Genomic DNA, 13,692 nt, shown 5'->3' on the forward strand with positions numbered 1-13,692 from the left:
CACGCAGTCTTACATCCTTCCAATAACCGATGAAGGCTCTCCTGCCCCCAACGCATCAGGCACAATCCTACCTTTGGGCCTTTGTACTTGGCTGTTTCCTCTGTTGGGTACACCTATCCCCTGAACATTTGAAAGGCTGATTCTTTCACCTTCTTCAAGTCTCTGTTCAAATGTCATCTCAATGAATCTTACCCTCTCCACTTTATGTAAAGTTGCATACTGCCCCCATGGTACCCTGGGACATGCCCAATTTCCACCTACTCTGTGTTACCTTTATTTCCCATGGCATTTATCCCCTAACATACCAAATAATATATTTCCTTATTATGCCAATTGTCTACATCCCTCTGTTAGAATGAAAGCTTCATGAGGGCAGGGATCCTTATCTGTGTTGTTCACAGGTGTATTCAAGGGCCCTAAAGACTGCCTATGACAAAGTAGGCGCTCAATAAATATTTGTTAAAAAAAATAAAATAAAGCAGTAAGTTACCTCCATGCTCTTAAACTCATTGTTATAACCGTGGTTTCCTCCTCCACAGGATGAATATGCTTTACTCCTTTAAAGAAATGATATGACATTGCAATTAATACATTAATATGAGACCTTATTGTAAACTGACCTTTAACGGATTTTTATGCAGCTTATGCTTTTATATAAGTAAATTTTCTGTCAACAACAGCATAAATATAGTTATTTTCATGCTCAAGTTCATAACCACAGAGGAACAAACAGAATGGTAGCAGAATGGTAGCAGGAAGGAGAATTCCAGAACCAGAAGTAGAATTCAAAAGCCTTTGACTCTTAGACATTGACAAGATCATAACAAAGGCATAGGTTAAAAAAAAAAATTGAATATAACATCATGTCAGCTATATGTCAATAAAAATCTATTTATTAATTTAAAAATGTAAAAAATTGTCTTCAAGCTTATCTGTATCTTTACACATTAATGTCTGTGTGGTTAAGAATAGTTTAATTAGGGGCGCCTGGGTGGCTCAGTCGGTTGAGCGGCCGGCTTCAGCTCAAGTCATGATCTCACGGCTAGTGAGTTCGAGCCCCGCGTCGGGCTCTGTGCTGACAGCTTAGAGCCTGGAGCCTGTTTCAGATTCTGTGTCTCCCTCTCTCTGACCCTCCCCCGTTCATGCTCTGTCTCTCTCTGTCTCAAAAATAAATAAACGTTAAAAAAATTTTTTTTAAAAAGTTTAAAAAAAAGAATAGCTTAATTAATATACTACTTTAAGCATTTCAGTGCTTTAGAAATAAGTCTTTGAAACTGGGAAAAATATTGATTCCTATTTTACAGTAGAGATATGTAGGGAAATAATGTAAAAGTATAAAGAATACTGAAGGAAAGTTCATTATAACACTCGGTAAGAAGCTAGTATATTCTTGTAAATTCAGAACTTATTTTTAACTTTTGGGCTTTTCTTCTATAGGCTGTTGTGTTCTGTTACTTGAATGACTTTTCAAATTTAATTTGCCTTTTATCCACCTTCTCCTATTTTACTATTTGAATTGAGCAATTTTAGCAGTCCAAACTGGCAATAAATAAACCTAGATTTTTTTTTAAACAACAATGCCATACTGGTTCAAATTAGGTCTCTAATGGAAAAAGAGACTCTTATTCCCTAAGAGATTTGTTTCATTTGCTTTCCCACCCCCTACCTCCCACTCCTCGGGGAAAACATACACACACAACGTTTTTGTTTTTATGTTGTAGGCAGGACTTTAGTGTCCTAAAAGATCAGCTTCTAAAACATTCATAACTGAGTCTCAGCTTAAATAAAAACAAATCACAAAATAAAAAATAAATCATCACACTGAGCAGGCTACACTCAGCTACACTCAACACTACCCAATAGAGGGAAGAAAGGAGAGGCTAAGTAGTGACTTACTAGCTGGAATGGGGAAAGAAAGGGAGTCCTATTTATAAGGCATTTAAATTCAATTACCCTAAAATGCCAGCTCATTACCTTAGTTAATTCCAATAAAATGTGGGGCTTAAGATAAGAGTTGTTTTAAAAATATTTTTATCCTTCTTGCATACATATTTGCTTCCTTCAAGATTACTGGAACTAGGGTGCCTAAGTGGCTCAGTCAGCTGGGTGTCCAACTTTGGCTCCGGTCATGATCTGCCCGTTCGTGGGTTCAAGCCCCATGTTAGGCTCTGAGCTGTCAGAACCTGCTTCAGATTCTGTGTCTTCCTCTCTCTCTTCCCCTCCCCTGATTGTGTTCTCTCTCTCTCTCTCTCTCTCTCTCTCTCTCTCTCTCTCTCTCTCAAAAATAAATAAATAAACATTAAAAAAAGATTACCGTAACCATTTGGGGATAATTCAGTTTTAAATTCTGTGTGGGAGGCTAGAGTATTCATTAATGAAAGAACAAAAAGGTCTTTAGAACCAAGTCATTGGTAAAATTCTCTGAAATTTGGTCTGTTATATATCTCTCTATTTTCAGAAATATCTCTTTTTATAATATTTTCAACTCCTAACCCAACTCAATCAGAAAACTTTAGTCAATATTGCAAAGCTTTATTCAGAAATAAAAGATAAAAATTAGTGTTTGAAAAAGCTCTATTTTCTCTTCTCAAGTGAAAATGTTACAAATTTGCTCTTCTAACTGCTCATGTTTATGCTCTCCAGCCATTAATTTGGCTCTGGAAATCCATATGGAAAAATGGGAGCTGCCATTTGGAAAAGATGAGTTGATTTTATCTGTCATGATTTAGCTCAACTTCCAAGTACCATATGAAATCTTCTGGAACAAACTCTCTTTTATCTTCTCCATGTCTAATTCATAAAGTCAAAATCAAGGCCAGTGTCTCTGCCACAGTCGGGTAATGACACAGATGGGAGACGAGTAAGACTTCTTTCCTGACCGCCCCCCGCCCCTCCAAGGCAGTTGCCAACTATCTGCCTGTGTAGTACCTTTCACATCTTCCCTTGCTTTCCTACTCTGCCACCATTCTAAGCTAGACCCTTATTACTTCTGACCTGCATGAAGTTCCTAATTGGTTACCCTGACTCTGAACTTTAGAATCTTCCCACATAACACACACACACACACACACACACACACACACACATGCACACACGCACACACACACATGCACACACACACCTAATCACATTGAACACTGTGAGCTCTCAGAAATGCAAATCCACACAACCACATATTCACCTGCAGCCACCTTGTATCTACCAATGGTCTATTTTCTTCCCAGGCAAAGTCACACTTTTCAGTCATGACAGGTAAGGTCTGTCAGGCGGAGAGAGGCTTCATTTACCTGGTGCTCTGGCAACACAGAACCAGTGCAATCGAGGGCATCTAGCCCGTCTGCCTGCAGACCCTCCCTTGCCCCCAGAGCAGCTGCTGGCTTTAAAAAGGTGCCCCATTGCTCTGGACAGAATATTTAGAGAAAGAAGCACCCCTGAGAAGACACAGGCTGGCAGTACTCAAGGCTTGGCAAGAACATGGATGCCTTCCAGCAAAAGAAAAGTGGTCCATGGCCTCCTGCAGACAGGCCCCCCATCAGGGCTCAGTGAGCTGAGCAAGGGTTACTTTTCCACTGCCTCTCATCTTCTTGGCTGAGTGCCTCTGTACAGCGCACAGACTGCCCAACAGCCTGGGGCAGACCTGTTGTATGTGATGGCATTTAGTCGATCTCACCCTTAATTTTCAAAGCCCAGAGCAGGAATCACACCTACCAGGAAGCATCCTCTGGATGTTCTGTGACATCCACATCTAGTCTGTGTAATCACTCTTATTGTTTCCTTGTACCTTGCACTTGATCCTAGTGTGGCCATTGTTATACCTGATTATAATTGTTGTCTTCCTCCCTGCCTGAGCAAAGATCCTTAGGGTGAGGACTGGGTCTATCCCCATTTCATAGAAACATGCCTGGAAAGTATTTGTCACTTTCCAATCATAAAATAAAAAGCTATTATTCATGTTCTCTAAGGGGGCAATACTTCAGCTGTAGTTTCAAATAATTGGGTTTCCCCAAATTAGTGAAATCCAACACGTTTTAGGCAAAATGAGGATAGTGATGATGATCATGATAGGTTGTACTAAATGACAAAGTTTGCTATAACTCTGGGAAGGGAATACAATCTAGTTATCAAACATTTGACACTATAACTAAAGACAACATACTTTGCCATAGAAACTTGGCAGCCTGACGCTCATGTGTTAAGAATTGGAGGTAGAATGACTTAACCAGATGAGAACTTGGTTGCTCTGGTTAGGGCTATAATCAACATTTCTTTTGAGGTAAGTCAGTTTCCTTTAACATCAAGAGAATAATAAAACCAGGCTAATCTTGTGTTACAGATGATGAAAATGAAGCCCCAAGACATTAATTTGTTTACATTTCCCCCACGCTAGGCGTGAAGGCGGGTCTGGAACTCAGCCTGCTGCTCTTTTTACATCTCACTGCTAGCTATTAAATATAAAAAGCTCATAATTTGAGACTGGGTGTTATGTAATACCCAGAGGTACCCTGGCGGCTGGACTCTCCTTCTATAACCCACAGGGCATGTTATAGGATGGATGGGCACTTTCTTGTTTTGTACCAGTGGCCTCCTAACTTCTTTGATCTCATACTCTCAACAGTAAGTATTTGGAGAATTTACCCACATTTGGGACTATATCTGCTTACATATTACCCACATACATTATTTAAAACCCGATATACTTAATATAAGTAAAGCTTAGTCTTTTAAAATCTCCTGGAGAATGCTATGTTGAGCCACACAGCATATAGCCAAGGTCCTTCACAAAGGGTTATGAAACTTCTTATCCCAAGAAGAGAGGCCAGTGCCATCTAGTGGCCAGATGTGAACATGCACACTCTCTGGCCTCGCGGTGTATTGCTTGGGTTTCCTGGTTACCTCACAGAACAGGCTCTCCCAACTCCCTCATCTTTTTTGTCTCCTCTTTATTAAATATATCTTCCAGTATCTGTAATCCCATTGTCCTCTGTATCCCCCGACATGACGTAGCATGCAAATAAGGCCAGAAAACAATGTGATCCTGATTCCATTTAAAACCACTTACGCACAGGGAAAAAAAACAAAACAAAACACTGGAATAAAATCCAAAAAAAAAAAAAAAATAGGAAATATTAGCTAAACTATCAGAAAGTGTATATTTTTTGGTTTTCTGGCTTATTATTAGTCTTCTTTATTTGACAAGGAAGGCAGGAATCCTGTCTGTATCCCAAATGCCTGGAACAAAGCCTGGCATACACAGTAACAAGCATCAATAAAATTTTGTGAAACCAACGAATTCATTGGTTATCTTGGGATGAAGCGATCCAGAATGGTTTTTATCTTCCCTAAATGCAATTGTAACTTGCAGATGCTCAACAATCAACATGGATTAGAACTAGAAAAAAAAATGTTCACCTAATTGGTTAGCTTAGCCACAAATGTGCTCTTTCCTAAAAACCACAAAGATGACAAAGATTTCAATGACCTATCTAATCAATTACTTACTGCCAACCTGGAAGACAACTGATTTCATCTTTACATCCTGTCAACTACCTGAAAAAAGATCTAACTGGGGGTTAAGAATGTGCTGGTACTTGTGGTTTCTGGAATGGCCAATAAACAGTGCTAACCTTCTTCCTTCTGTGCATCTCTATTGTGAGGATTACGATGCTAAGATTGGCCTCTAATATTTCAAATGCAGAAATGCTAGGTAGCATATAGAAAGTCAAGGATTGAGGCACCTGGATGGCTCAGTTGGTTGAGCGTCTGAGTCTTGATTTCAGCTGAGGGCATGGTCTCGCTGTTCATGAGATCAAGCAAGCCCCAGGTTATGCTCTGCACTGGCAGTGTGAAGCCTGCTTGGGATTCTCTCTCTCCCTTTCTCTCTGCCCCTCCCCTGCTCAAGTGCACCGAACGCTCACTCTCTCTCTCAAGAGAAATAAACTTAAAAAAATACATATTGAAAAAAGTCAAGGAAATACCAATGCTCATGAAAAGTTGCATGATCATAATAGACCGGTAAAATGAAGGCAATTTATAATGAAAGACAGTGGTTAAAAGTATTATGAAACAAGTAAATAGATGCACAAACCTCACAGCCAGCCACTGTCGGTCCACCAAAAGATGAACTTTGTCAATTCTGACATTTTTGGCAAAGTGTAGTCGTTTTGGCAAATCAGGAGTCAAATAGGGTTTGAAATGCTGATCAGGTTTTCGGCACTAAATAATAGGTAGATTATTCGTTTGTGTAAGTTATAAAATATGCAGCTAATTTAACAATTTAATTTGCTAAGACAATTAAGCGCTCTTTAAAAAGTAAGAAGATTTAAACATGGCTAATAAAATAAGGTTATTAACCCTATTCTCAGTGTGGCCAAATTCCCCAATTAGGTTGCTTTTATTGTTGCAACAATACTTAAATTGCAATTAAAATATATGATTTAAATTATGATTTGGTGTCTGATGTTCTAGGTTTTTATATCTTTAGCCACCATAACCCTCCCCTCCTTTTTTGACAGACAATAGGTATGTCTGGATTTCAAGTGGCAATTACAATTTTTGAATTTAAATTATGTATGCATATTATATAACACATTAGCAGATATCAGTAAAAATTTTAAAAACCAATTTAATTGCACAAAAATCCTTTTACAGTCGATTCAATTTACCCTTGAAATAACCTACATTTGCTTAATTCTCAAGTCAAGTCAAAACCTAGTACAGGCTCCTTATTTGTGAACAATTCATGGATTTCTCACAAACTGGAGTGAAGTTTTGTGTCTTTCATAATTACTGCTGTAACTAGACGGCATATTTTAAAACTGTGTAAAGATGCAACTCAGTCATCTAAAAAAAGAAGTGAGGAAATGAGAAACAGAACTACAAAGGAATTTTTTCTCCCTTGTGAACTTTTTTTGAGAAACAAGAGGAAAAAAATACAGGTAAGCATATGGGAAAATAATTTTTTTCTACTTTCTCATTTTCTTATTTATTTTAAGCCTTGATAATCACACAAATATTTTAAGTCTGTGTCACTGCTGTTTTGGGCTCAATTTATATAAGAAGAAAGATACTATGAAATTGAAAAAAAAAAAACAATTTAAAAGGAAGTATGGACAATAGAGCAAGGCGAGTAACAGAATGAAAAGGGGAAGAGAAATTATTTATTGCACAGATATTTCGGCCAGTTTTTCTTTGCTTATTTTGGTATCTCTACCGGGCTTCTTTTTCTTTTTAATTTATCATTACTTCCTGTTGAAGTCAATATTTTTGTAACATCCAGGCAAGTACATGATGGCAGCAGTTGGTTATGAAGCTTCGTCAAAGATACAAAGAACTAGAATGTGCCCTTGAGGACCACAGGTCATCTGACAAGTCACACTTTCCTAGCTGGTGTGTAGCCAGAGTAAATCCAGAGGAAAGTGGAGGCACACTGCCAATTTCCGAAGCAGGACGGGGTTATACTTTGCATTTGAGAATTTAGGATGAAGACCTTAGAGTTGGGAAGACTGTGGTCATTTTATCTAAGAACAAGGATGCCATTGTCTGTCATGCAACCAGAATGTTGTTGAACTTAAAGAGTCATCCGTTCATGTTTGATTACGTTTGTCCAATATAAGCTCAACAGGCCTACTGGGAATACTGTACCCCCACATGAAAATTTTCTGGGAATAATGGACTATTCAGGAAATGATGGTCCATTTCTTCGGGTTCTATAGCTCTAGGCCCAGTCTTTATTTGCGATACCATTAATGGTTTCCAAAGCCTGTGGTATCCAATCCTCCTCCACTACAGGATTATTAGAGATTTTCCCTTCCTCAGCAACAGGGCTTCTGCTATATGGCTCGTGAGGTGATGGGGAAAAGGACAACAATATGTGGTTTTAGAGAGTCCATCTGTTGAAAATTCTGAAGTACCCATCTAATCAGCATGAACACACTGCCTGTATGCCCTTCGCCAGCAGAGGGAGACATTGTCCACCATGTTTACTCAAGACCAAAATATCAAAGTATAAGAGAAAAAAGAAGTGATTAACACTCTAAAGAATTGTTGCTCTAATGGTCATTTCTGCATCAGACTTGCAGTGGGTCCTAGGTGACAGTAACATTCTTCATGCGGTGTTTTCTTACCTTCAATCATTCCCAGTTCATCCTAACAGTTTTCTTCTATAATTGCACACGACTTATATACTTAAATAAACCTAGCTCCACCCCAAGCAATGATAAACTCATGAATTCCATATAATAGATAATATGCTTGTGAATATACCTTAAATACAGAAGTATTAAAACTACATGCAAGAACATTTCAGGTCTCTCTAGGAGTAGGGAATTCTACTTTGAAAAGCCCAGTTTGCTTTAAGATCTGTATCTCGAATTTGCCCCACTAAGTTTACTCACAACCTGGAACGTGGGAACCAGTCAAAAGAAGTTGGAATTAGACTTAGAGGGTAAAGAGATGATTTTTCTGACCTCTATGAAAACATGTGTAAGAGTTCATGATTCACTATTTTCTTATGTTAAGTCACACAACACATGTGACTGGCATGGCCCTTTTGAATGGGACAGCAACCCACTCAGTAAAAGCCAGGAGTCAGGGCCACTGTTGTCACAAACTAATCTCTAGTGGTAGTGACTGTAAATGAAAACACCTAAGACAAAAGCAGCTGATCTGCAGGTAAAATACTATCAACGGAGGGTTTAAGAAATAAATTTCAAGTGGATTGGACTCAGAAATATGGAACATAAATTTCCCCAAATCCAGATTTTAAGGACATTATATTAACTTAGATATATGTATTAGGACACTGTATACTTACACTGAGGTTCCTAACAATTTCTTCAGAATTAACTGTTTCAAAAGAAAAAAATAAATAAATAAACCACATTACAAATGTGAACATATCAGATGAATTTCACACATACATTTATTAATGACAATGACCTGGTAAAATTAATAAGAAATTCTTTTAAAATTTATTGATTTGTTTTGAGAGAGAGAGAGAGAGAGAGAGATAGAGAGAGAGAGAAAGGGAGCATGAGCCAGGGAGAGGCAGAGAGAGGAGAGAGAAAAGTCCCAAGCTCCAGGCTCCATCTCACAAACTGAGATCATGACCTGAGCCAAGATCAAGAGTCAGACACATAACAGACTGAGCCACCCAGGTGTCCCTAAATAGGAAATTATTTTCAGCAAAGAATTATTTTAGAATTTAACGTATAAGTAGAATATGGTTTAACCTAACGATTAAGTAGAATATATTAATATTTTTGTAATATTAATGTTTAATTGATGTTTTAATTATAACCTAATAATTACGTGGAAATATCAATATTTTATTAATAGTAACATTTGATTGTATTAATTAATATTTTATTGGTATTAATATAGTTAAGTAGAGTATACTTTTACGTAACGATATTTGATATTACCATAGACTTTATAGGCTGATGATATTTAAACAAGGACAGGGATTTCTTATTTGCTTCTGTGTGGTCTTCCCGAAAAGACAGAAGAGGGGGCCTGGCAATCCCTATATCCTCAGAATCAGGAAGTTATGGTTACACACTTTCAATTTTACCCCGTTTTTCACATGGGTGTCTTCATACTTACAAGTGTAGAAGTCCTGAGGTATATTACGAGCCCTGATACGAGGGGCAGGCCCTTCATACATGTAGAAGTTTATTCGATGAAAATAATTAGTCATATATTCCATCTTGTCACAGTACGTCTTATCCATTCCTGAATTAAAAAAAAAAAATCCACTGAATGCATATAGATGGTAACAATTAGTTGTCTTTCATGATGTCAAATCAGAGATATTTTATGTGGCAGATCTCAAACTAAGTTTCACTGAGAATCTATATTAATTTAACCTATTATTTCACCCTAAATGGCAGATCTTAAAAATCCTGGCAGTGGAGGAGAAGGGTCGCATTGATCAGAGAAGAATAAACAAGAATCATAAACAGATCATTTGCTCAACACAAATCAATTAATTTCAAAGAAGAAAATCCTCTGTAGAAAGCTCATTAGATCTTAGATGTATTATTTAACTTTATATAAGTAGCATGTGCTTAAAACAAAGATTTGGTAGTTAAAACCTCTTCTATTTGTAGATTCTTCAGACTGCCCTTAAATTTTTATTTTCATATTTATTTATAAATTTATTTCATGTTTTATAATATCTTTTATCAAAATGCACATTAAAGTGGTTCCCCTTTATTTTAAAACAATAGGTCAATGTGTTAAGAAAACATTTCAGAAATTTTTAAATAAATTACTCTGTTTCTCATTATCTTGATGTCCTAAAATAAAAACAAGAGTTCTGTAGACATGGTCCTTTTTGTCCTCTCTTCCTTGACTGGTTCCTTCAAAGCCTTTGGAGCTTAGCTTGACTAATGTTGAAAGTATCACCCCATCTAGAAAAGGCCTATTTCTGCTTTACATAGCTCCAAACACACTATATCTAGGAAAGTACTTGACATTGAGTAGGCACTCAAAAAATATTTGGTTGACTAACAACCCAACCATATCTCTGTTAAGTACTATGACCTCCATTTTCACAAAAAAGTAAGTATAAGGATGGATTTTCATAATGAATGTTAAAATAATTAAAGTAGAAATTTTAGTTTTAGTATTGTATTCATCACAGCCTACCACAAAACGTATTCTTTGCTTGTTCGAGAACCTTTAGGTCTAGAAGTATAGACTTTAAAATATCACTATGCTTTTTGCATGCTCCTTGAAGTGAGAAGATATCATCAATGATAAAATATAATTTTTAAAAAAAGCGTACCATGGTCGGCCAAAAGGATTATATTGACACAATTGTCTAAGTTCCGCTGTTTTAGGCCTTCCATCAACATTCCAAAAGTCTTATCTACCAACTGTAAGGCTTGAATTACCTAAGGGGAAAAAAAAATGGAGTTAAGACTGTCTTCATAAATTAAAATTTAATTGATGAAATCATTATCCAAGGGAGTGAGTAAAAACTGAACACATTTCCTTCTCTGAAATTTCTGGATTTTGAAATAGGACATCAGAGCCCAGCACTGTGCTACCACATTTACCAAATACCAATTCCCTGAATTTCTATAAACAAATAAAAAAAAAGTAAACCATGGTTTCCACAAAGGAATATAGACTACTGTCCAATTAGTATCTGAGAAAAATGTTCTGCCTCAACAAATATTCAGCTGCAAAGGCTTTCATCATAATACCCAATGCTGGAGAGGGGAGTCCACAGACACTTCTATAGAAGTCCACATGGTTATTTGGGTGCTGAGGGATTATGTGACAATGCCTAACCAGAGCGTTAAAAAAAGGATCTACCCTATAACCTAACAATTCTATTTCTGGAAATTTGTCCTCATAAACACTTAAAGTACAAATGGCTATTTACACCTAGGACTATTCATTACTTTCTTTCTTTCTTTCTTTCTTTCTTTCTTTCTTTCTTTCTTTCCTTACTTACTTATTATTCATTCATTCATTCATTCATTCATTTCTAATTTCAATTTAAAATATAAAATTTCAATAAATTTCAATTTCAATATAAAAATAAATATGCCACACATGCTTACAAACATTTCAAAATGTATTTTAAAAAACCATGGCATGGGGAACTGCTCATAAATACAATGCTAAACATAAAATATTAAAACTAAACTGTATGTACCCACAGATATTTCATAATCCTTTCATGTTTAAATATATTTAGCACTCCATAGTAAACACACATGCACAGAAAACGAAAAAGAAATATATCAAGGGACTATTAACAATGGTTGTCTCTGTATAGTGAATTGGAGTTCATTTTTATTTTATTGCTTATATTCTTTTGTGTTTTAAAATTTTTCTACACCTTATCAGCATAGTACATTAAACTATTTTAAGTGTGTAACTTTTTTTAAGTTTATTTACTTTGAGAGAGAGAGGGAGAGAGAATGAGCAGGGAAGGGGCAGAGAGAGGGGGAGAGAAAGAATCCCAAGCAGGGAGCCTGATATGGGGCTCAATCCCACAAACTGTGAGATCATGACCTGAACCGAGATCAAGAGTCAGATGCTTAACTGACTGAGCCACCCAGGTGTCCCTTAAATGAATAACTTTTAATTGACTAACTGTTCATTATTTGTTTCAGTGAAGAGGAAACTGTAATAGCAAATGGATTGGGGGAAAATGTGTAATGTCTTATAGTACTGTTATAAAAATTATCGCTTTTTTTATTTTTTGAGAAGGAATTTTACAAGCTAATTATTGTTAAGAGCTTTAGTACATTGTCTCATGAAATTGTCATGGCAAACATGCATGGTTGGTGCTACTTCCACCATCTGGAATTTCCAGTTGGAAATACCAGGAAACTTGAGGCTTAAAAATTTTAAATAACATGTTTATGGTCCTACAGTTAACAAGGGATAGAACAGAATTGACTTCAAACCAGCTCTATCTACTGCTAAAATCCACCAACTCGGAGGTAACTTTCCTGACTCTCATTCTTAACAGTGACCATGCACTCTGGTTTACGAGCATGAGTTATGGTTCCCGCCCATTGTCATGGCATAATTATGTCCCTTTTCACAGTCACCCTACTCACTCCTCCCAACTGCAGTAATAGCCCCTTCTCTGTCCTCTCCCAGCACCCTGGCATCTGTTACCATTGGACTCTCCACAGATTTGAAATCATCTGTGCGTATGTCTGCCTCCCAAGAAGAGTGTGAGCTCCTGCAGGGAAGGAACCGGGCAACCTAACTCACCACACGCTTTCCAAGCATAGGGTTTTTCACACAGTATCCACTCCACAGATGGCACATATTGCTGAATGTAAAATGACTAGATGCCAGCCCCTTACTCTAGCCCAGACAAAGGAAAGAAGAGAAATCCCTGTGACAGACCACAAGTGAGCATTTTGGGGGGTGGTAAGATAATAAATAGGAACAGAAATGTCTGCAGCTTTGGGGTAAACCAAGTCTGGGTAGAAAACCTTGCTTGTTTCACATGGAATCATGATCCTTCACTTTCACAGTGGATACTGTGGAAACAGTAAAATCAATCCTGATAAAATGAGTTCAATGCTAAGACCCTCAATAAACAGTTGCTTTTTGGATCCAAACATTCCCTTTTGTAAAATGAAATTCAAGACTGCAGAGGATCCTGCTAGTAGGAAGCTCTATGCAGCATTAACATAGTGGGCTTTTCAATAGGTACAACATCCTTTCTGTGTATTCTACCTCCACATGCTTTCTTGTGCGGGATAAGCTTAGGAATCCCCCGGGTTTACACCAATGGGTTGACAAGGCATAAAGAAATACAAAGTCATGAAATGCTCACACCCGAGTTTGGGTAAACCAGATTGGCACCCCAAGAATAGGGGTTGCAAAGGCACCCCAAAGTAGAGAGGGGGTGCAGAGCCCCCAAAATAGAAAGGGAGAGGCAAAGGCCTGAAATAGAAATGGCACAAAGGTGCCATAGGTGTATGAAATACATAGGTGTATGAAATAAACAAGATTAGATATTCAGGGTCGAAGTACTATGCAGAAAAGCTGCTTTCACAGGAGGATAGGGCCAGGTTAGGTAAATTGGCGAACTGGACTTTGGACTCCTGTGCTGCAGGCAAAGCAGCCCAGAGCGGAGATGGTTAACAAAAGAAAAGATGCCTTATTAACCCTGAGGTTATTTCCCCTATCTGTCATCCCCTAGGC

At 37.5% G+C, this 13,692-nt stretch overlaps 1 protein-coding gene across 2 annotated transcripts in view; it reads right to left on the reverse strand.

The window, feature by feature from the left end:
• ENPP3 (ectonucleotide pyrophosphatase/phosphodiesterase 3) overlaps window positions 1-13,692 on the reverse strand; it is a 74,341-nt gene that overhangs the window by 25,411 nt on the left and 35,238 nt on the right. For both annotated transcript variants that reach the window (XM_015074352.3, XM_053222237.1), the window contains 5 exons: window positions 10,790-10,898; window positions 9,604-9,732; window positions 8,813-8,844; window positions 6,086-6,213; window positions 491-557 (listed from right to left, as the gene is read on the reverse strand). In XM_015074352.3, coding sequence (XP_014929838.1) covers window positions 491-557; window positions 6,086-6,213; window positions 8,813-8,844; window positions 9,604-9,732; window positions 10,790-10,898 — 465 coding nt within the window. The remainder of the gene's footprint in view (window positions 1-490; window positions 558-6,085; window positions 6,214-8,812; window positions 8,845-9,603; window positions 9,733-10,789; window positions 10,899-13,692) is intronic.

Source organism: Acinonyx jubatus, chromosome B2 (assembly GCF_027475565.1).
Source record: "Acinonyx jubatus isolate Ajub_Pintada_27869175 chromosome B2, VMU_Ajub_asm_v1.0, whole genome shotgun sequence".
Taxonomy (NCBI): Eukaryota; Metazoa; Chordata; class Mammalia; order Carnivora; family Felidae; genus Acinonyx; species Acinonyx jubatus.